Below are 23,190 nucleotides of genomic sequence, written 5' to 3'. Positions count from 1 at the left end.
TAGATTTTTTTGATGATGGCCATTCTGACCGGTGTGAGATGATATCTCATTGTCGTTTTGATTTGCATTTCTCTAATGATTAATGATGTTGAGCATTCTTTCATGTGTTTGTTGGCAATCTGTATATCTTCTTTGGAGAAATGTCTATTTAGGTCTTCTGCCCATTTTTGGATTGGGTTGTTTGTTTTTTTGTTATTGAGCTGCATGAGCTGCTTGTAAATTTTGGAGATTAATCCTTTGTCAGTTGCTTCATTTGCAACTAGTTTCTCCCATTCTGAGGGTTGTCTTTTGGTCTTGTTTATGGTATCCTTTGCTGTGCAAAAGCTTTTAAGTTTCATTAGGTCAAAATTGGGAGCTTTATTCATGAAACCAAACAGATGCCTGTGTTTAAAAATAAAATGAAAAATATTGGAAAATTTAAATTGTAATCCAAATAATTAACTCTAAGCATTTACATGTGCCTTTATTTTTCTAGTCTATACTAAGAGAAGAGCCAAAGAGAAAGATAGAAATGCAAAACAAAACAAAGAAAATCTCTGATCTATATATTTTAATTTAACTAGATGTTAATATTTAAAACAGCATAGCTTCAGACTCATAAACTTATAGAATCTTCCAGAGGCATTTATGCATTATCATCAATTTTGTGTATGGAGACAATGTGATAATATGATCTGGTATGTCCTAGAAACTTTTCTTTTTTTTCCAAACTCATTATGACATCTACCCATTTCAATAAATTGCCACTATCATCTCAACTGTTTCAATTTGCAGTAACATCAAATTCTCATATCAATGCATGGTCTATGTTTATAAAATAATTTCTTTTTCTTTTTCCTATTATCCATATCAGAATTTATCACACACCTAACATTTTGTTTACTGCACTCACCAGACTTACCAGATCCTGATAAAGACATGGATTAGGAAAAGCGTGCAGGAAAAAGAAAAAACACCACTTGACATTAATATACAGAATATGATCCTGACAATCAAGTTGTCATAAAGGCAGAACACTTCTACTCTTAACATCTGTTTGCATGAGTGTCAATGCTTCAGAAAGACAGGATGTTCCATTAAGAACTTTGAGTGGTGGTCATGGAGAGGGGTGGTTAGAGATGAAAATCTGGGAAAATGAAAAAGTTAGTATGCTCCCTGTTTCCAAAAATGTTTCCATGGATGAAGTCTGAGCTGCAGGGAGAGAAAGGGTAATGAGATAAAGATAGTGGCAGAGGTAGAGATACAAAGAAAGAGAGAACAGAAAGAGAGAGAGAGGATACACAGAAGAGTATGATAATCCATTCTATTTAATAAATACCAAAAAAAGCATTATTATCCAGAACATATTTTAAAAACCCTCACAAACCATTAAGAAATTGACACATAACTCAGGAGAAATTGTCAATTTTATTTCCAGACACCATGGAAGGAAACCAGTATCAATAAGACTTGGAAAGATTCTCAACCTCACATTTCAGTCAGGAAAATATCAAATAAATTAACAATGAGATACCATTTCACACCTACAAGGATGTGAAAAGTTAAAACATCACAAACGTTGGTATGGTTACACAAGGGAAGTCCTCATATGTGTGGGCATAGAAGATGCACATGCCCTTTGACCCAGCACTTCTACTCCTACATATTTATCTTACAGGAACTCATGCAGATATGCACAAGTAAACATGTATACAGATGATTTTTTCTTTTTTTTACAGTGAAACGAAATAATTTTCCCTTGGCAGGGGACTGACAAACAAATTATATTTTCTTCAAAGTATAGAATACTCCACAGCAGTTAAAATTAACAATTTAGAACTTCATATTTCAAAATGGATAAATCTCAAGAAAATACAACTTTGAGTAAAGAAAACCAACTAGGAAATCATACATATAATATGAAAATATATATGTAGATATTGTAAACTCACAGAACAATAGTATACAAATTTAATGGATGCATATACATGTAGTAAAAGTACAAAAACATGCATGGAAACAGGACATACTAACTTCTGATTAGGGGTTACCCTTGGAAAGGGTATAGGAGAGAAAGTGAATGGAATGGGTTGGGAGGTGAGGTGTTTTTGTAATATTTTCTTTCTTTAACAAAAAGAAAGTTGAAGAATTCCAATGATGTCATCTTGACAGCAAGGTTGGTTTTTAATCTTCCAAAAATTCCTCCTGAAAAATAAACAAATCAATTAGGATGGAAAATGAGAAACACATTGAAGGTATCAAAATAAAACTAGAAGGCAGACATTTCCATAAACTTCAGATTATGAATACAAATGATAAATCACCTACAGCCGTAGAACAAGAACATGATCAAAATTGGGTGGCAGGAATAGTGAGAAATGAATGGGGACAACCTAGGTACCCCACAAACCCAGGGTTCAAAAAAATTGTCAATAAATATCCACTTCTGAGGAAAGAGAACATTGCATATTCTGGGTAGAAACCTGGAAGCAGATCTGAGAATGACTAGTGAAATGGAAAAACCCCAGGGTCTGCAATTTGCAAATGAATTTAAACAGTTGCATGCAAGCATAAAAAAATCAAAGTTCTGAGCTAATTTCAATTTATAATTAAATGACCATAAAATTAAGTCACCAGTTAACTTCCATTTATAAGTTAAATGACAGAACAAGGAAGTAAACAGAAAAATCCAGAATGTGAGACATTCTATAAGACAACTAATCCAATTTCTACAAGTCAGCATCTGGAGGGAAAAGTGGGGAGTGGAGAAACTTCTCTGAATGAAAAGCAACTTAGAGACACAATCAAATTAAAGTGGGGACCTTGTTTAAATCTTGATTCAAACAAACCAATAAACACATTTTGGAGACAATTTGTACATTTGACTTTGCGCTAGGTATGAGATGATACCAAAGAAATATTGCCGATTTTATTATGAGTGAGAATAATATTCTGATTTTGTTAGAAAATGTCCATAAATTTTAGAGAACCATACTGAATCATGTAGGGGTAAAATTTTTCTGTGTGATATTTGCTGTAAAATGCATCAAGAAGGAAAAAGGAAAAGGTGTTTAAAAAAATAAGTCAGTTATACAAAGCCATGGTAATCAAAACAGTGTGGTACTGGCATAAAAACAGGCATATTAAGCTAATGGAATAGAATAGAGAACCCAGAAAGAAACCCTTGTGTATATGGTCAAATGATCTTCAACAAAAGTGGCAAGGCCACACAATGGGATAAAGAACAGTTTTTTCAGCAAATGGTGTTAAGAAAACTGAATATTCACATGCAAAATAATTAATTTGGACCCTTACCTTACATTATTTACCAAAAATTAAGTCGAAATGGATTAAAGTCCTAAAAGTAAGACCTGAAACCATAAAACTACTAGAAAAAAACATAGGGTAAAAGTTTCATGACACTGGATTTGGCAATGATTTCTTGGTATGACACCAAGAGCACAGGAGCAAAATTAGACAAATGAAACTATATCAGATTTTAAAACTTCTGTGCATGAAAGAAATAGCCAACAGAGTGAAAGGCAACCTTCAGATAGGAGAAAATATTTGCAAATCATATATCTGATAAGGAGTTATATCCAGAATGTATAAAAGACTCTAACAACTCAATGACAACAATAACAACAAAATTTAAAAATGGGCAAAAGACTTCAATCGACATTCCTCAAAAAAAGACATACATTTGGCTCACAGGTACATGAAAAAATGCTTCAGCATAACTAATTATTAGAAAAATGGAAATCAAAACTTCAATAAAATATTACTTCACATCCATTAAGATGGCCACTATCACAAAAAAATACAGACAATAACAAGGGTTGGTGAGAATGTGGAGATATTAGAAGCCTTGTACTCTGTTAATGGGAGCATAAAATGGTGCAGCCACTATGGAAAACAGTATAGAAGTTCCTCAAAAAAATAAAAATATAATTACCATATGATCCAACAGTCCCACTTCTGCATATGTATTCAAAAGAATTGAAAACACAATTTCAAAGAGATATTTGCACACCCATGTTCATTGAAGCAGTACTCATAACAACTAAGAAATGGAAGTAACCCACATGTCCATCAGCCAATGAGTATATAAAGAAAATGTGGTAAATACATATGTTGTACTGTTATTCAGGAAGGAAATCCTGTCATGTGCTACAACATGGATGAAACTTCAGGACATTGTGCTAAATGAAATAAGCCAGTCATAAAAGACAAATACTGTATGGTTCCACCTACATGTGGTATCCATAATAGACAAATTCATAGAAACAGAAAGTTGAATTGTGGTTTCCAGGGATTGGGGGAAGCAAGAAATGAGAAGTTGTTCAAAGAGCATAGAGTTTCAGTTTTGCAAGATGAAAAACTTCTAGAGATTTGTTGCATAACAGAATGAATATAGTTAACACTACTAAATTGTACACTCAAGAATGGTTAAGATGGAACTTCCCTGGTGGCACAGTGGTTAAGAATCCGCCTGCCAGTGCAGGGGACACAGGTTCGAGGCTTGGTCTGGGAAGATCCTACATGCTGCGGAGCAACTAAACCCATGTATCACAACTACTGAAGCCCGCTCTCCACACCTACTGAAGCCTGCATGCCTAGAGCCCATGCTCTGCAACGAGAGAAGCTACCACAATGAGAAGCACGCGCACCACAACGAAGAGCAGCCCCCACTCACCGCAACTAGAGAAAGCCCATGTGCAGCAATGAAGACCCAATGCAGCCAAAAATAAATAAATAAATAGATTTATTTTTTTTAAAAAAAAGAATGGTTAAGATGGTAAATGTTATGTTGTGTGTTTTTGCCACAATTAAAAAAATAAATAAAAAACAGATTCAGTGACTGTGACAAAGTTTTGGTAATTGTTTTATCTTATGATTGGTATTTCTTGTACTAGACTCTAATTTTGTATCTATATCAAATTTTTAGTACTTTTTTAAGAAAAAAATTGAAATAAATATAGCAAAGTATTAATACTTATTCATTCAGGGCAAGGAGTAATTGGGTGTTTTTGTATGTTTGGAATATTTTATAACTGGAAAAAAGTAATAGATATAGAAAATTGGCAATATTGGACCTTAAGTTTACCCAATCTGAGTCTATGGGTCCCAATTTCAAATTAGTATAAGAAAGAGACTCCTATACTAGATTAATCTATTGTGACCAGTAGAGAAGACCACATAGTTCAAACAGGGCTACGTGGGGAAGATGGGGTCAGATCCAAAGGAGTGATCGGTGCTTTGTAGAAACTCTGAAAATATATATTATAGGTCAGAAGTGCAGGATAGATTTTCACTGTAGATAAGAAAATGAGACACAGGTGGGGAATAAGGCCTGGATATATTTGGCTGTCACAATTAAATGCCACTATCTAGTTGTGCCAGTAATAGATCCTGAGACTCCTAAGCTAGTTCTTTTTCACTTTGCTGAAAGAGAAAAAAGTGCTTGCAGAATTCCAAGGTATCTGCTGCTATGCCCTGATGGCTGAAGATAATGCATGATTTTTTCTTTGGGAAATGCTAAAAAGGTGTCAGTTATAGTCATGACCCAGCCAAGATGACTCGTGAGCTTTTACACAGTTTTATTATTGAAGACATAAAAGAGCAGAAACTGATTATAACATTAACATCAAAACAGAATCGCATTCCCCAAATCAAACAGGTCATAAATAGCTATCAAAAAATAAAAAACAAATGAACAAAAACCCTACCAGTTACTGAGGAAATCTGCCCTGTATTTCACACCCACTCTATTGTGTGTTTTTTATGTTTTCTCACAGTTAGAAGTTTCTGAATATGACCTATTAAAGACATGTTGAAGCTTATTATTTATTGTTTATTTTGAAATAATTAGAACTTTATAAAAGTTGCAATAATGGAAAATTCACTTCATCCACTTTCTCCCAGTGCTTACATCTTTCATTAACTACAGTACATCAAAACCAGGAAATTTGTATTAGTACAATGTTGTATAGAGTTCTATGTTATTTTATTATATGTGTAGATTCCTATAACCACCACTGCAATCAAAATACAGAGTTCTTCCATCACCACAAAATTTACTGATATCGAAATCAAATATAGAAAACTTGCCTCCCTTTAAGTCTTTTAATTTTCTTTCTTAATTAGTTCCTCTACGAACAGCGAGATTCACATCAGAGAATATTGTAATTTTGCTTCAACTGTTTAAACAAAATTTAGAACATTTAAGAGAAGGAAACTCTTTTGTATTCACCCATAGTTGTTCTTTCTTCCTTCTTATGTTTTACAATTTCTTCTTTAATTATTTCCTTTCTTTTTTAAAATTTTTATTCATTTATTTATTTATTTACTGGCTGCGCTGGGTCTTCGTTGCTACGTGCAGGCTTTCTCTAGTTGCGGTGAGGAGGGGCTACTCTTTGTTGCGGTGCGCAGGCTTCTCACTGAGGTGGCTTCTCTTGTTGCGAATCAGGGGCTCTAGGTGCATGGGCTTCAGTAGTTGTGGCACGCGGGCTTAGTGCACAGGCTTAGTTGCATAGGCTTAGTTGCTCCACAGCATGTGGGATCTTTCCAGACCAGGGTTCAAACCCATGTCCCCTGCAATGGTAGGCGGATTCTTAACCACTCTGCCACCAGGGAAGTCCCAATAATTTCCTTTCTTATTCAAAGACTTCCTTTAGCCATTATTTTTGTCTATATTCTGCTGTTGACTAATTCTCTCAGTTTTCATTCATCTGAAAATGTCATTTTCCTCGACATTCCTGAAGAATAAGATACAGAATTGACTTGTGGAGGCGAGATACAGGATTTGGGGTTGATGGTTCTTTTCTTTCAGTACTTGAAAAATGTGGCATTTCTTTCTGGCCTCCATGATGATGAGAAATCCATAATCATCCAAACTGGTGTTTCCCCTGATAGGCCGTGTCATTTCTCTCTTGTTGCTTTCAAATAGTTTTCTAAAGTTTTATTTTGATGTGCATTGGCATGGATTTCTTTGGGTTTTTCTTGTTTGGTGTTTATTCAGTTTCTTGAATCTGTTGCTTTGTGGTTTTGTTTTTGTTTTTTTCCATGTTGGTTTTATACCAAATTTGAGAAATTTCTTTGAGTACTTTTCAACCCCACTCTCTTTCTTCTCTTTTTGGGACTCCTATGACTCAAATGTTTTGCTACAGTACTACAGATCCCTGAGATTCTATTCCTTTTATTTTTTTCAATCTATTTTCTCTCTGTTGTTCAGATTAGGTAATTTCTAATATTCTATCTTCAAGTTCACTGATTCTTTTTTCTCTGTCCTCTCCATTCTGCTTTTGAAACATCCACTGAGCTTTTTACTTTCAACTATTTTATTTTTCAGCTTTAAAATTTCAACCTGGCCCTTCTTTATATTTTCCATTTCTTAGTTGATATATTCTACTTTTCATTTGTTTCAAGTGTATTTATAGTTGCTCACTGGGACATTTTTATAATGCCTCCTTTAAAATCCTTGTCACATAATTTCAACATCTGGGTCATATTAGTGTTGACATTTGTTGAATGTCTTTTCTCATTCAAGTTGAGATTTTTCTGGTTCTTAGTATAATGTGTGATTTTTAAAATTCTATCCTGGACATTTTGGGTGTTATGTTGTGAGACTCTAAATCTTATCTAGATCTTCTCTTTTAGCTGCCCTCCATAACACTATGTCAGTGGGGGAGGCGGATACTGCCAGGTGGGGATAAAGATCCAGGCTCCCCACTTGGTCTCTTTTGAGACCAAGGGCTACCTCATTACTGCTGAATAGAGGTAGGATTTCAGGCTCCCCACTAGGCCTCCATGACATTTCCCTGGTTGGGCATGGAAGGGGTGCCACTGCTTCCCACATGACCTTCACATGGTTTTGACCTCCACTGACACTGCAAGAGGGGAACTGTTTTAGTACTGGCTGGTAGTGAAAGTTCCCCAATCAGCCTCCTATCATACCACCTCATTGCTGCCAGATGGGAATCCCTCAATGGCTTCCAGTGACACTGTGGGGAGAAGCTTGTTACTGCTGAGTGAGGATGAAAGTTCCATCTCCCCACTGGGCTTCTCTGACACCATACTGGCAGTGACTTATTACAGCCTGGCAAGGGTAGAAGTCTAGGCTCCCAACTCAGCTTTTGCTGACAGTGATGGAGCTAGAGCTTCATTTTGTTCTATGATGTATTTCTGCAGTAGAGTAGTTATTGTCTAAAGTTTTTTTGTCTTGTTAAGCTGTCCCTTTCTTTGTCCTTTGCCAGAGAAAAAGGGCTTTTATGAGAGCTCTTTTTTTTTTTTTTGTCAATTCCTACTGGCTTTTCTAGGTTATAGCTTCTAGCACTCAGTGAGGATATATGAAGTCAAAAAAAAAAAGTCAAGGAGCTTGCCACCATGGTCTTTCTCAGGTTCCAAGGTCCGCAGCTGGTCTTCCCTCTTCTCACTACCTTTCACAGTCTTCTTATATTTGTTTTATATATAATGTCCAGGACTTTTACCTGTGCTTAGTAGAAGGGAATGCATCTACTTCATCATGGTCTATAACCAGACAACTAGATTTTAGAACTTTATAAAGTTTAACTTTGTTCAGACTTTTTAACTTAAGCATTAAGCAACTTCTATTAAACTTTTAAAACCATTTAATTATAGTAAATATGTGTATGAGTTACAGTGGAAGAACTGCCTCAGCCCAACTCTAACAGCTAATGTAATAAATTCAGCACATAGTGGCTAAGGTCAGCCATCTGGGAAGTCATCTTTCAAAGAACAACATGATTTCCTTTGGAAACCAATAGCAATAAGGCTTAAATGTGGCTCAGATATGTACTAACATAATTAAAGAAAGAAATATGTGAACTGATTATTAATGTGAAACCTGAAAAGGGTTCTCCAAAGCCAAGTGTAATACTTTTCATTTCAACACCACGAAGTAAGAAAATGCCCTGAGCAGGGAAGTGGATTTTCCAATCCTTTATCCTTAGACATTCCATCTTTAGACAGAAAAATATAAGCAGTGGGCTAGCATAATTTGACTAACTCCTTCCTTTTGCTCTGATTCCACAAAAACAGGTAACTGCACTTATCTGTTGGACTCCATATCAGCTCCTTATAGAGAATAGCTGAGCAGAAGGTTCAAATTTCTGATACCTGTGGCAACTTTTTCTCATTATAGTCCTTTAACCGGCCTTCTTACCAGTGTCCCGTGAGTGTGATTGGTGTGTCAGTGCCTCATTTCCAGACCTTCAGAGCTGAGGAGCAGAGAATGGAAAGAGGGGCCTAGAGCAACTTACTGCCTTCTTCTGAGACCCAGCTGACCTCCTTAAGCAATATCTCTAAACTCCTCAAATTATTCCAATTGTTACTTATATGCTTTAAAAACAGGTACTTAGAAACGACGCTGCTTTAACATGACCATAAATATTAATACCTATAGACATTTAACTACAGTGAGCTAAGAACCATAAAGAAAAAAATATTCTTAAAGGTTCATATCCAAAAAAGTAAATGTTTCCTGATGGTAATCTGACAGTCTAATAACAGTCATTCTTCCATTCAACAAATAGTTATAGAGTGTCTTTGGTACTATCCCAGGTGCTTAAGATAGGTCAGGAAAGGCAGCAGACAAGCTCATGTCCTGTGGAACTTACATTCTAGAGCGTGGAGATAAGACAGAAAGAAGACATGTAAGTCATACAGATGTTAGAAAGTAACACATGCCACAGAAAAGAAAAAGTAAAGCAGAGTGAAGGGGATCAAGAGTGTGGGAGTGGAGGGGAAGGGTGTAATGGAAAACAGGATGGTACAACTGAGGAGGTGAGATCCTGCACAGATTCAAAGGAGCCAAGGATTCTCTGCATGTAACAAGGACATCTGAGGACAAAGCATTGAAAAAGGGAGAGATGGAGAAGATGCTATCAGAGAGGTAATGAGAGTACACATGATGATGTGGAGACTTTGTAAGAACGTTGGGTCTTATACTGACTGACACAAGAAGCCAATGAGGATATTCTTTTATGTAACCTTTTACTCTGATATAATTTCAAACTGACAGCAACGAGAAAAGTAAAAGGAATACCTCTACTCACATTAACTGGTTGTTTATATTTTCTTCCACTGGCTTTTATCATTCTCTCTTTCTCTCTCTCATTACCCCCTCTCTCTTTCTGTTTCCCTCTCTGTCTCTCCCTTTAAATAGATAATTTTTTTCTAAACTATTTGACAGTAAATTGGAGAGATTCATGACTGTTTACCACTAAATATTTCAGTGAATATTTTCTAAAAACAAGGGCACTCTCTTACATAACCACAGTACAATTAATAAAATCAGGAAAATTGATATTGATAAGCACTGTTATCAACTCCACAGTCCATATTCAAATTTTGTCACTTTTCCCAGTAATATCCTTTATAGTTATATTTTGCCCTCTGATACAGCCCTGGAAACATTTCTTCTTTAAGAAGTCTAAGTTCTTTTTAATGCAAAATGGTAAATAGAAATCAAGCTCTGGGTATTAGGTGTGCTCATTGCTAATGCTATGTCATAACTTTTAGACAATCTCAGTGAACATATCTAGTATATGTACATGTGTATGTGAACATATACACTATATGCCCATATAAATATAATCATTTCTATATTTATCTAGCTAGATAGGTAGATACTAAAAATTATGAGTTTATAGTAATACTTTCCTTTTCAATCCAATACTAATATTCCTTCTTTCCATATTTATAACTCCCCCTTAAGATGCTACTCCCATTACCTTCAATATATTTACTCATTTGTGTAAGCAAATTTTAAAATTGCTAACCCATACCATTTCAAAAAGCAAACCTATTTACTAGAGTTCAATATTTGTTTAAAGTTTTCTTAAAGGTAAATTACATGCAAAGAAATGCATAACTATTTTGTACAATTTGATGATTTTCTGACACATGCATACACTTATGTAACCTGCAACCCCTCCAGTTCTGCTAACCAGTCAGGGAAAAGAAGTCAAGGATATATGCAAGGAGATGATTGTAAGGATTGACCAGAGAATTTTAGTGAGGCAAGGAGGGAAGTATAGACATCGGTGGTGGGGGAGGAAGGGGAGGGACAATGAAAAGGAGATAGAATCAGTAGATTTGAGATTCATGTGGGGTTGAAAGATAATATGGGACATTTTCTTATGAGCTGTCATATCTCTGTGACAGCATACTTACTGACACAATAGATGTTTATTGTCAAAATATGAAAATATATAGAGTTTATTTGATTTGGAATAATCCTAAAGGTTTCTTTTCCTTGGGAAATGCTTTCTTTCTTGAGGCCATTTATAGATTGGTGTATGCATTTATAAATTGCTTCTCACATCTGCTAGTCTAAATATGAGTGAAAAATAAAAGAGAGAACACAAAACTTGTTTTATAGTTGTTATTATTTAGTTTAGATGGCAATTCAGCAACTCTTCTAGATAGATACCTTTCAGCTTTACGATTTTAACGAAGAAATGCAATCACCTTCTAATGGGAGAATTTCGGTCCTGAAACGCAACTGAAACATTATAAGGTCCTTTTTAACTTTTGTATTCTGAAGTAGTTTTAGTAAGTTACAAAAATCCCTCCAAGAAGGTAGTGTGAAATGTAACTATACTTTCTACTGCCTTGCTAAAAGGTTAATGGTGTTAGTTTTTCTATTTTCTAATTTAAAGAGAAAAAAAGAGATAAGTCAAGATCTCTTTATGAAGCCAATAGATTTAATTCTAAAATTTCACCAAAGGTTATTTTCAGTCTTCAGCTAACAAGAAATGTTTGCTTTGTTGCAACTTTAATATAAGCTAAAATATGTACATATTCATAGTCTTTGTTTCATTTATGTAATTTATATCACCCATATGAAAAAGCCCTCACAAATAATCAATGACCAGAGCTGCTATAAGTAAAAGTAAATGGTCGCTCACAACACACAAATTCAATCCGGAGTTTATTTGTGATAATTTCAGCTGATGTATTGTCTTTATTGCTTTATTTAAAAAAATTTTATATTTTCACTACAATATGCTTGGATCGAAGATAGCTATCAAAACCCACAAGTGGGGCAAGAACAGTTGGTATGTTTTCCTAGCCGACTTTGAACTCTATGACCCTAGAAAGTTCACTGAACCTCTTTATAGTTCACATTTCAATTGGTAAAATGGGGTGAGAGAGTTTAGGGATTTATATAAATTACAGATTTTCTTTCTTTTATTTTCTTTTTTCTATTTTGTTTTTGGTGCAACATGGTTTTTGTTCACTTCATTGCTCTTTAGTATTACCTCCAGAAAGTCTGTAGAAAAAGAGAACAACAGTGAAATAAATGCATCATTTTTAAACTTGATTTTTAAAATTTACCAGTAATTACAATTGAGATGTAAAATGAAAAGGTTTAAAATAATCGCTTTTTCCTAAGAAAAACTTATACTCTAAAGTTTCTTCTATGCAGGTGTAGTTCTTCTATTATTCGTTAATATGTTCAAACCTGAATTTTAGCAAAGAAAGGAGTTGGACATAGTGAAAGGGGCTGTGGAGTTAGGAAGAAAATGTTTACTAGTGACTTTGGTGATATTTATTTAATCTCTTTGAATCTCAAATTTCTTAACTGTAAACTGGGGGCAACAAAATCTATCCTGAAAAGATTTTAATGAGAATTAGAACTAACATGTAAAGTATTTAATATTACTGGTGATAAAGAAGAGACATTAAATATCCTTATCACTATGTCTTAGACTCAGGGAGCCTGTGTCTGATCTCTGACTATCTGAGCAGACTTGGCCAATTTTTGCTTTTTCAACAGTAAGAGAAAAATAATACCTGTTTCAGCTACTTTGTAGTATTAAGTACACAAAAAGGTAATGAAATTGCATTTATTGATTACAAAATGCTATAGAAATCAATGAAATTAATGTTTACCAAAGTTCTATTGAAGTTTTGAAATTAGTTTGTTTTTCATATTTGAGTAGAGGTGCTTAGGTTGAAACTTTAATAAATTACTAGGTGTCAAAAATACACAGACCCGGACTTCCCTGGTGGCGCAGTGGTTGAGAATCTGCCTGCCAACGCAGGGGACACGGGTTCGAGCCCTGTTCCGGGAAGATCCCACATGCCACAAAGCAACTAAGCCCGTGTGCCACAACTACTGAGCCTGCGCTCTAGAGCCCGTGCTCCGCAATGAGAGAAGCCACTGCAGTGGGAAGCCCGCACACGGCAATGAAGAGTAGGCCCTGCTTGCTGCAACTAGAGAAGGCCCACGTGCAGCAGCGAAGACCAGCACCGCCAAAAACAAGTAAATAAATAAATTAAAAAAAAAATACACAGACCATCAGTCTTTGTGTTTTTCTGCATTGCTATCTCACGTTGCTGATAAGGGTAACCACCAGAGTTGGCCAGAGGCAGAGCTGAGAACTAGGTGAAGGTTGTCTTTGCTGCCTGTCACTGTCTCTGGCCTGCCCCAAGATGCCCACTGGGTGAGCTACTCCGGTTCTCATGCTGACTTTCATCCTCTTTCTCATAGCTTCCTAAATACTTCTTAGTAAAAGCAAAGAAGAAGTTAAATAATTAATTTTGAGCATTTAAAAACTGTATCACAATACAAAATAACACCCTTTTAAAACTTTTTGCAGTATGATCATAAATATGGCTGCTTTTTGTGATAAATATTGCAGGGATTTACCTATTTATTCCCATATTCTATTCAGTATCTTTAAGGTGCCTAGTCTGCTATATTTTTATTACTTTTTTCTTCTTCAGTTTATTTGTCCATGGCTTTACCTGGGTGTTTTAAAATTATTTGACTTTATTTTCAGCAATGTCATGAAGCTTTGCATCTGTTGTCAAATTTGCAGTTGTACTTGGCATTGTACTTACTTGGTACTATATTCGCACTATATTATCACATGTTTACAATATCTGGCAATCAGCAAAAAATAGATAAAACACTTTACGTAATGGGAGAAAATAGACTAGTGATTAATTTATGACTGAACGTGTTTGTGTTGTTAAGACTTTTGTATCCCTACACAGCCTGCAACTGCAGGGAATCATAAGAAATATAGAAGAAGATTACCCATAGCTCTATGAAACCAGCACTATTACTATTATTCTCATTTCACACATGAGGAAACTGAGGCTTAGCCATGCTGAAATTGCCAAGATTATCAAGTTAGTTTTATAAGTGGCAGAGTCAGGGATTAAACCCTGGATCTGTGACTTTCAGAGCTCTAATGACATCATAGTAAACCATAAAGAACTTCAATTTGATTTTGTGTTTTTAAGAAAAAGCAGAGGAACAGGAAACAAGTTAAGATTAAAAAAACAATCTAGACCATTAATTTTGCATGAATTCAGGAAAGGACATTGATTCATAGACTGAGAGAAGATGGGGAATGTAGAGATTATTTAGTAATGTCCTCATTTTCTAGATGAGGAAACTGAAGCCATGGCAGGTACATTGATTGCCCCAAACCACGTAATCTCTCAAAACCACAACCCCTTGCTTTTTCCAAGATAGATTTGTGACTAATTAAGAATAATTTATATCTTAATTGTCAGATCAGAGCTTTTTAATAATGTAATCATGAAGTTAGCCGAAACTGGAGAACATGAACTTGGTACTACTATAGTGACGCAGAGAGGTGGAGAAAAAAACAGGATGATTCAAACATTAAACCTGTCTATATGGAGGCTTTGATGTGTATCCGTTACCGTTGGGTCCTGTGGGGAACAGAGATATATCAACCAGTAAGTATAATATAATGCAATAAGTGCAATTTGAAAGGCAAATCACAAAACGCTGTGGGCACTCAGAGTGGGGAAGAATTAATTCAGCCTGAAAGATTTCTGTTGATCCTGTTGTGCTGCTCCACAGAAGAGATGATATTTGAGTTTGACAGGCATCTGGGACTGGAAGCTATTCCACTCAGAAAGAACAGCAAAGGTATCAGGTATCATACATAGAGCAAAGTGTGTTAAAAGAATAGCAGGGAATTCAATGAGGCTCTAAATATTTATGCAAGAGACTCAGAGATGCATCTTGAAGAGTTCTTGGCTTATGAAAATTCCAAAATCATTCTGTTCAAAAAAGTCTTGCTCATTTCAAATCTTGCTCAAGTCAAAAATCCTTTAGAATACATTTCTACTCCGCTGGTATCAGCATTAGCAGCCTCACCAATGACATGCTCATTTGAACAATTGTCACAAGCTGTATGTGTTGACTACCTGTGAAGAACCACAGACTTTCATAACTCTGGCTGTATTTTGCCTGTATGCCTTTGGAGAAATGTCTGGACTTTGCCAGACTATTTGCTTCTATTCATATTAGTTATGAATAGAATTCAATAAAAAGGTAACTAATGCAAATAGCACTGACTAAATATGAACTAATGCAATGACAATCTTTACAGTTCCATAAGCAAAAAATCTTCCTCTTATGGTATCTGCTGTTTGTTGCACATTCTTTCCTCAGACTATTTATCGCTCTTAAAGCTTATTTTATAAGTTTTTTCATATATAAAGCAAAAACTTTCTTGTTCCTTAACATTTTTTATACCCTTTTGGAATTCTTTGGTTAAGTTCAAGTTTGCATGAGCTTGGAGGGGATCTATATCATAAGAGTTTAAATGTTTGTTTTCTTCCTTCCTCCTAACCCTGAATAGATTGGGTGTTGAGGCTGTGGGTGGGGAATGACATTTTACTCCCCTAGTATTCCTGGTATCTGGCACTTAGTAAGTGTTTAATCAATGAGAAATAGATGAATGAGAATAAGTGAATGGAACTGGTGAAAGCTGCACCCATCTGAGGATCTAGATATTTGCCAGGGTGAGTCTGGTAAGAAGTAAAATTTAATTGTCTAAGAGAAGAGATTATCTGAAATATTGGGATTTTAAGGAGCCAAAAATACCCCCTTTTTACCTTTTCCTAAGTTTCCTAAATTGTGACACATAAAACAGTTGGAGATTTTTTTGAAAATAAGTTGTATTACTGATAAGCTGTTTGGAGATCATAACTTAAATCTACAGTCAAAATAGTTTCTGATACTTCATCCCAGTTTTGGATAGACCTCTCTCCCAGGTCATCAGCATAGCTGGGCACTGAGGGCCCTCCCACAGGGGAGTTCCCTTACCATTTGGCAGAGAGCAAATCAGATATTATTTGTTCATGCTAAAAATGTTAATCGTATATTATATGCTAGGTAGTATAGATACGATATTGAATAATTCCTGTGCTAACACTATTGAACTGAAGAGGTGGTTTCAATACAGCGTAATGGTGAGCTCCAGGGCACTAAAGAGGACAAGGGAGGAGCCCAAAGCCTGGACTTAGGAGGCTCCAGGAATGATTCCCATGAACTATCCAAGATGTGGCTTGAAGGAAAAATGAAAGTTCTCCAGTAGAAAGATGAGTGTTTTAGACAAGGAATGGAGTGTTTGAGGCAAAAGAAAATTTTTTAATGATTGGAGGGTAAGATATGAAGGAAAGGAGAGAATGAAAATGAGGCAGGAGAGTTTAGCAGAGGACAGATTAAGAAGGGCTTTCCAAACAATTTTAGGTACTTTCTATTGGACTCTCTCTTAAAGGGAATAGTAGTTAACTGAATGGCTTCCAGCTGGAGAATAATAATATGATAGATTGGCCACTTTGTGAAATGCACTAAGAAAGATGGCAAGAGGACCATTTGGGAGACTTGAACATCAGTAGAGGCAGGGAAGTTGGAGAGAAGTAGACAGATTTGAGAAGCATATACGATGTAACATCAAGAAGAATTAATGGCAGGTGAGTTGAAAAAAGGGGAGTCAAGCGTGATGCTGGTGTTCTCTGGTTTAAGTGGAGAGATGGTGTGGCCATAGGAGATACAGAAAAATGAAACATAGGAATGTAATCTGGGCTGGAGATAAAGATTTGAAAAACATTAACAAGATGGTAAGTTGATCCAGGTGTTGACATCGCAAAATCTAAAATGGAAGAAATACTGAAACACTGAAGTATTCCACTGAAACTTAACCCAAGATGTAAAGATATTCTGAAAAACAGATCCTTTGTAGAGTGGTTACTACAAAAGATTCAAATATTCCCCTTGGGCAATTATAAAGCAAATCTGTCTGCAAAGGTACACTTATTACCTAATATGAGTTACAGTTGAGTGCCATGGATTATTTGCTAGTGGAGGGGTATTTTCCCCTCAGTTGTAGCTAGAACAAGTACTTTCCCATGTTCGTCTTTGCCCAATATGTGATCTGGAATAGCTCAATACAATTAGCAACTTCAGTTCAGAACATTGCCAGAACTGAAGCAGCAAAGTGTGACAACTCCTACAAATGCAAAAAGATGCATTGCTAAGTATCCTTAGGGTGCCTTGACTCTGTATGATTAGTTCCCCCACTGATCATGTGCTCAAGCAGAATTTTACCATTCTATCTTCAGAGAATACAGATGCCCAATAATCAAGATGTAACTGAATTAGAGGATTCTACTACTTGAAGAAAACTTAGAATCCACCAAAGCCAAGAATCATATATCTTGGAAAAATCTTTAAGGTTATTTGGGGCAACATTTTCAATTATGAGTCAAGATCCATCAGTGGGTTGTGAAATCACTTTTGTAGGTTACAACGTCCTTGTTTTAAAAACTGAAATAGAGTAAAATAGACTAGAAGAGAAAATATCAAAGCACATCGTGCATAGAACAAGTAAATATTGTTTTGCAGAACAGCAAGCATTGACAGGAATAAAGAAAGGCATTTTGGTGACAACAACAACCTGAGTAAATGTGGAAAAGTAAGAAAAAATAAGGAATGTCTGGGGAATATCAAATAGTACATGATGGTTGTTGTTGCATATAGATGCAGATGATTTGTGGGAGATAAAACTGGACCATTACTGAAGCCTATGTTCACTGGATCATGAAAAACAACTAAGGAGTTAGTATGTCGTTCAGCAAGCAGTAGAGAACCATGGAAGGTTTCTGAACAGGAAATTAACATGATAGAAAATTTAATCTTAGATCTGTGTGGAGGGTCATCTTGTAAAGAGATTGGGTAGCATTTGTAGCAATAATTCAGACACAGGGAACGCAAAATCTGCCTGTGCTAAATTTCTTCCTGACTCTGGGCTTTGCACATGCTGTTCCCTCTGCCTGGGTGCTCTCCACCACAACTTGTACCACCTTATGCTAGTTATTTACTTCTAGTCTTTCACATATCAGTGAAATTTCTTCTCTAGGGGAAACTTCCTGACCTTTAAGACTAGGTTAAATTCCTCTGATTGTCTATATCACATTTATGATCAGATAACTAATATGCTATTATTTAGTGTCTGTGTCATCTGTTAGAATGCAAGGTCCATAATGAAGGGAATTTGTCTTGATCAGAGCAGTATCCTCAGCAGTTAGAGTGGTGCCTTGTACACTGTTGATTATTAATAACTTTTGTTGAATAAATGAAGGAGTGGTGACAGTTACTACAGAAAGAAAACTAAATGCAGGGGATATTGGAAAGGAAAACCCAGCAGGACTCAAGGATTTATGACATATTGGAGAATAAACAGGGAAAAGCCAAAGATCGTCATTCCTCCTTTCAACAAATATTTGTTCCACATACAATACTTTCTGTGTCAGGTAGTACGCTGCTGGACCCTGGGAAAATGGAAGTGAATAAGATATAATTTCCTAACATCAAGATGCTCATAGTTAAAAATCAAAGAAAATTTTTATATAACACTGTTGAAAGCACTTGATATACATTAACCTGACAACAACTTTATAAGCCAGGGACTATTATCATCCCTATTTTGTAGATGAGGAAACTAAGACAACGAGAGATTAAAAAACTTGCCTGAGTTCACTCTGCTAAGTGTCAGAGCTGGGACTGGGTTCCATTTTCTTAATTACTCTGCTATACTTCTGCTCCGCCCTGGAGCAAGGGACACAGACAGGTAAGCAGATCATCACAAAATGACATAAGAATAAATATACATAAATAGTACAGAAGTAGCTCAGAGAAGAAATTGATTATCTGTCTGAAAGGGAGGGTCAAGGATGGCTCACTGGGGGGAAGTGACATGAAACTGAGTTCTGAGGGATGAATTGGAGTTTGCCATGTGGGAAGAGTGCTGGGGAGAGCATTCTAGGTGTCAGCAGTTTAAGGCAGGAAAGTATTAAACAATGTGATGTTTAGGGGATCTACATGAGTTTGGAATTTCTGGAGAATTCCTGGAAGAAGATGACAACACATATGGCTAGAAGGGTTAGAAGGGGAGGTTTGTCTACTACCCTAATTTGCTGAGACCTGATTCTGCAGGTTGTAGGGAGCATGGAAGCATCGTAAGAAGGAAGAGTGCAGCGGCTTAACACAGAAGATCAGACTTGCTTATTAGAAACACCACCTTAGCAGACATGAAGCAGGATGGACTGAGGGGGTGAGCTAGAAGCAGAGAGACAGATTAGGAGGCCACTGTAATCAACCAGGCAAGACATTATGAGGGACCAAGTTAAGGCAGTAATAGTGGACACAGAAAGAAAAGGATTTACAAATGCTGCAGAACTCGGAGAGGCACTGGATGTTGGGGAGAGAAAAGGAGAAAGTAAGGGTCTTTTCAAGGCTCTTGACTTATAAAATCAGGCTACTAAATGTTGGTGGGGACAACCAACCAAGGGAGGGGAGGATTTCAGAGGTTAAAGATGGTGGGTTCTGTTTGGAGCAGGTTTCATTAGGGACAGGTTGACTTTCTGGGTGAGAAGTGATGTACTCGGTAATATGGTGTCTCCGCTAAGTAAAATGTTTGAGGTTTGCAAGTGGAGGCCATGGGTATGAATGAAGTCACTGAGAGGGAACAAAGCAAAGATCTGAGGGCTGAGCATAGAACCTTGGGGGACTGATCACCGCAGGAGTGGGAAAAAGAAAAGGAGCCAGAGGAAGAAAGTAAAATGTGACCAGAGAGGCAGGAAGACATTCAGCCAGCTTTGCATCACAAATCATAGAAACAATGGAGACACACCCTCTCCTGACTGCAGCCTGGCAAATTCCTACTCATTTGTTAGTCAATGTTCAAGCCTTTCCTACTTTGGAAAGGCTTCCCTGACTGCCCCTTTCAATGTAAATGCTGCTTTTCCTTTGCTGCCAAATGCTACTTGTGTATAACTTGCATTTTATAGAACGTATTCCTTCACATCTCTGTCTGAACATGTCTTAACACTAAAGCATCTTGAGGGTAGAACATTATTTAATTCCATATCACATTGTCTACAGAAGATGTGCAATAACTGTTGGTTGAATGGAACACTTTGGGAAACACTTGGTACCACTTAGACTGCCTCAGAAAGGGTCACTACAAAATCTACCTGATTCTGTTCCCACTTAATCCTTCTATAATAGGAAGTTACTTCCATTCTCCAAATTAACCCATGTTGATCTCTGTTCCTGGAAAGCTCATCTCCTATTAATTGCCTTGTGAAATCCTAATCTTCCTTCATAGCCCAGGCACATTTTCCAGAAGGCCTTTTTTACTGCCAGCCCAAACATCAAGCTACCATCAAAGTCCCTATACCCCAAAGTTAATTATCCCTCTTCTGTACAAACTGTCTTATGCATATTCTTGATTGCACATTTTTTTTGCACTGACCACACACTATTATTCGGATGTGTTCATCTCTGTGTCTCACATCCTAAACTGTGAGCCTGAGCGAAAAATCAATGTCTTAAAGATCTATGGCTCCAGCAGCTATCACAGAAGCCTACTAGTACATGGCAGGTTCTTGGGTGAGGAATTGGATGGTTTTTGTCATCTGGCCATCAAGCGGGCCACCGCTAGAGGGCACTGGCAGCTCGATCTGACTGGAGGTGTTGGAGGTGTTTCCATAGCCTGAGACAAAGGGTCAGGGCTGTTTGTGAAGGTACCAGGACTCAAACCTGGGCTTCTGTATTTCACCCAGGCAGGAGGACAGAGGGTTGATGCTCTTATTAGCCCTTATTTCTGCCTCGATTTCTTTGCGCTGAATGCCTCACTAGGTTTCTACCTAGTTTCTCTAAGTTGCAATGTATTCTCCTTACCTCCTCAGGTGGGTCTAAGAAACAGCTCTATTCCAGTCAACTCTTCTTAGCACGTTATAGAAGGCCCTGCACTATTGCCCAAACTGCCCTTGTTGTTGTATGTCTGCCACTGACCCTGGTCCTCCACCACCCTGGCAGTACCAAACTGTTTTGCTGTTCACTGAATAGACTGTTGACTCTCACACATCACATGCTATTAGCTCAGGCTGTTTCTTCATCTGTAAATACCCTTCCCCACCTCTCAGACTCCCACTTGTCAGGTAAGGATCTTTTAAAATCTACTCGATGAAAAGTTTTCCTACCATCAGGTAGATTTTGCTGTTCTTTCTTCACTATATTTGAAGACTGTACCTTTACTGGCATTTATTATACTATTCATATTTATTTGTTCTCTTTTTTCTCTTTTCCAGTTTATACTTTCTCCTCAAGGGCAGGTATCACAATTCAGAACCTACAGGCTGTTTACTTGTAATGAAAAATGGCTGGAAAGATAAAGGAACTTTCATGGTCACAAGATACGCTCATGAGGCCAGGCTAGATCCTAAAGAAGCTTTCCCGACTGGGGTGGCAAGAAAGAAACTTTTTTTTATTTTTAAAATTTTATTTATATATTTATTTATTTTTAGGCTGCATGTGGGATCTTAGTTCCCTGACCAGGGATCAAACCCATGACCCCTGCAGTAGAATCTCGGAGTCTTAACCACTGGACCACTAGGGAAGTCCCAGAAAGAAACTTTTAGACACATTATTCTCCAAATTAACAAAACTCTTCAGTGGCTCAAGATTGTGTATGCTTATACTGCAAATAGGCAGCATTTGTGTCACAGTCCTCTCCTCCTTGTCTGTAATAGACTTTACTGAATACCATGACAGGCAAGAGCCAGCAGGCCCTCAAGATGAATTCTATTTGCCATTTTGGGCCTGTAAGAGAAAGGTCAAACACCTATGCAAAACATATAAGGTTCTTGTACCATGGATATACTAGGCCTTTGCATCTTTATAATTGTTTGCTTCCTCTTTGTTTTCCCTTTGAGACTATGTCTCCCTTGATAATAGGGTTTACTTCCTCCTGTCTCCATAGCTCCAGCATCTGACATAGTGTCTGACCCAAGTGTGCACTTATTAAATACTCAATGAATGAATGAATGAATGTTTTATTCCCTTACTCAATGAATACTAGCTGCCTAAGTATCTATCCTTGGGATTTGGATGGCTTAACTTTTTGCAGCTCAGTTCCCTGGAGTTGGGCACAAGGTAATGGATAAGTGGACTTTAGAAATCCCAAAGGGTGTCCATAGGGAAGTCTGTCTATAGGTCACAGAATCACAGCCCCCAAGGTTGTGTTCTGGATAATAATTTCCATCCCCAGGGAAACAGAACTGTCAGTTAGGCAGACTCCTCCTAAGAACAGTCTAGAGAAACATGAGGACTTCTAGAACAAGAACTGAAATGAGAGCTAAAGTGAAAGCCTTATTCTACAAAATAGAATCACTGGAAGAAACTCACGCTTGAGTTTCTCTTTTCTGGAGAAAGCTAATCCTCACGAGTGCAGAAACCTTGAGTCATAGCTGCCTTGTAGCCACACAGGAAGGCAAAAATACCAAGCCATACTTGGAGGTGGCTGGAGCCACAGGAAGTGGCTCAGGTGGTGGGAAGGACTAAGTGGCCTTGTTAGAAGCTGGCGAAGGTTGTGCCGTGGTTTTGAGATGGGGCTGCAGCAGGGACTCTGGTCCATCTCTGTGTCCTTGCTACCAGGTTTATAGCAAAGGCTCAAGAAATGTTTGCTGAATTGTTAAATCAGGATTTTTTCCATCATGGGCCACTGAGCAACCGACCTGAGACCGGTGATTAGTTCCAAATGATTTGGGCAAGATAGAGGAAAGCAAGAACGAGCAGACCCTAAAATCATGCTAAGGTTTCTAATGAGAAATCTAATGCGAGGGGCTTCCCTGGTGGCGCAGTTGTTAACAATCTGCCTGCCAATTCAGGGGACACAGGTTTGAGCCCTGGTCTGGGAGGATCCCACATGCTGCGGAGCAACTAAGCCCATGCACCACAACTACTGAGCCTGATCTCTAGAGCCCACAAGCCACAACTACTGAGCCCACATGCCACAACTACTGAAGCCCGTGTGCCTAGAGCCCGTGCTCCACAACAGGAGA

The 23,190-nt window shown here is 37.2% G+C and overlaps 1 protein-coding gene across 1 annotated transcript in view; it reads right to left on the bottom strand.

The window, feature by feature from the left end:
• Positions 1-2,101: 2,101 nt before the first annotated feature.
• The window catches only part of PTGER3 (prostaglandin E receptor 3), a 211,105-nt gene continuing 190,016 nt past the window's right edge, over positions 2,102-23,190 (bottom strand). Inside the window, exon 3 of the mRNA XM_055084518.1 lies at positions 2,102-2,184. Coding sequence (XP_054940493.1) covers positions 2,164-2,184 — 21 coding nt within the window. The 3' untranslated portion in view covers positions 2,102-2,163. The remainder of the gene's footprint in view (positions 2,185-23,190) is intronic.

Source organism: Physeter macrocephalus, chromosome 4 (assembly GCF_002837175.3).
Source record: "Physeter macrocephalus isolate SW-GA chromosome 4, ASM283717v5, whole genome shotgun sequence".
In the NCBI taxonomy this organism is placed as follows: Eukaryota; Metazoa; Chordata; class Mammalia; order Artiodactyla; family Physeteridae; genus Physeter; species Physeter macrocephalus.
Note: the sequence above shows the minus strand (reverse complement) of the source record. Positions and strands in the feature narration are given on the sequence as shown.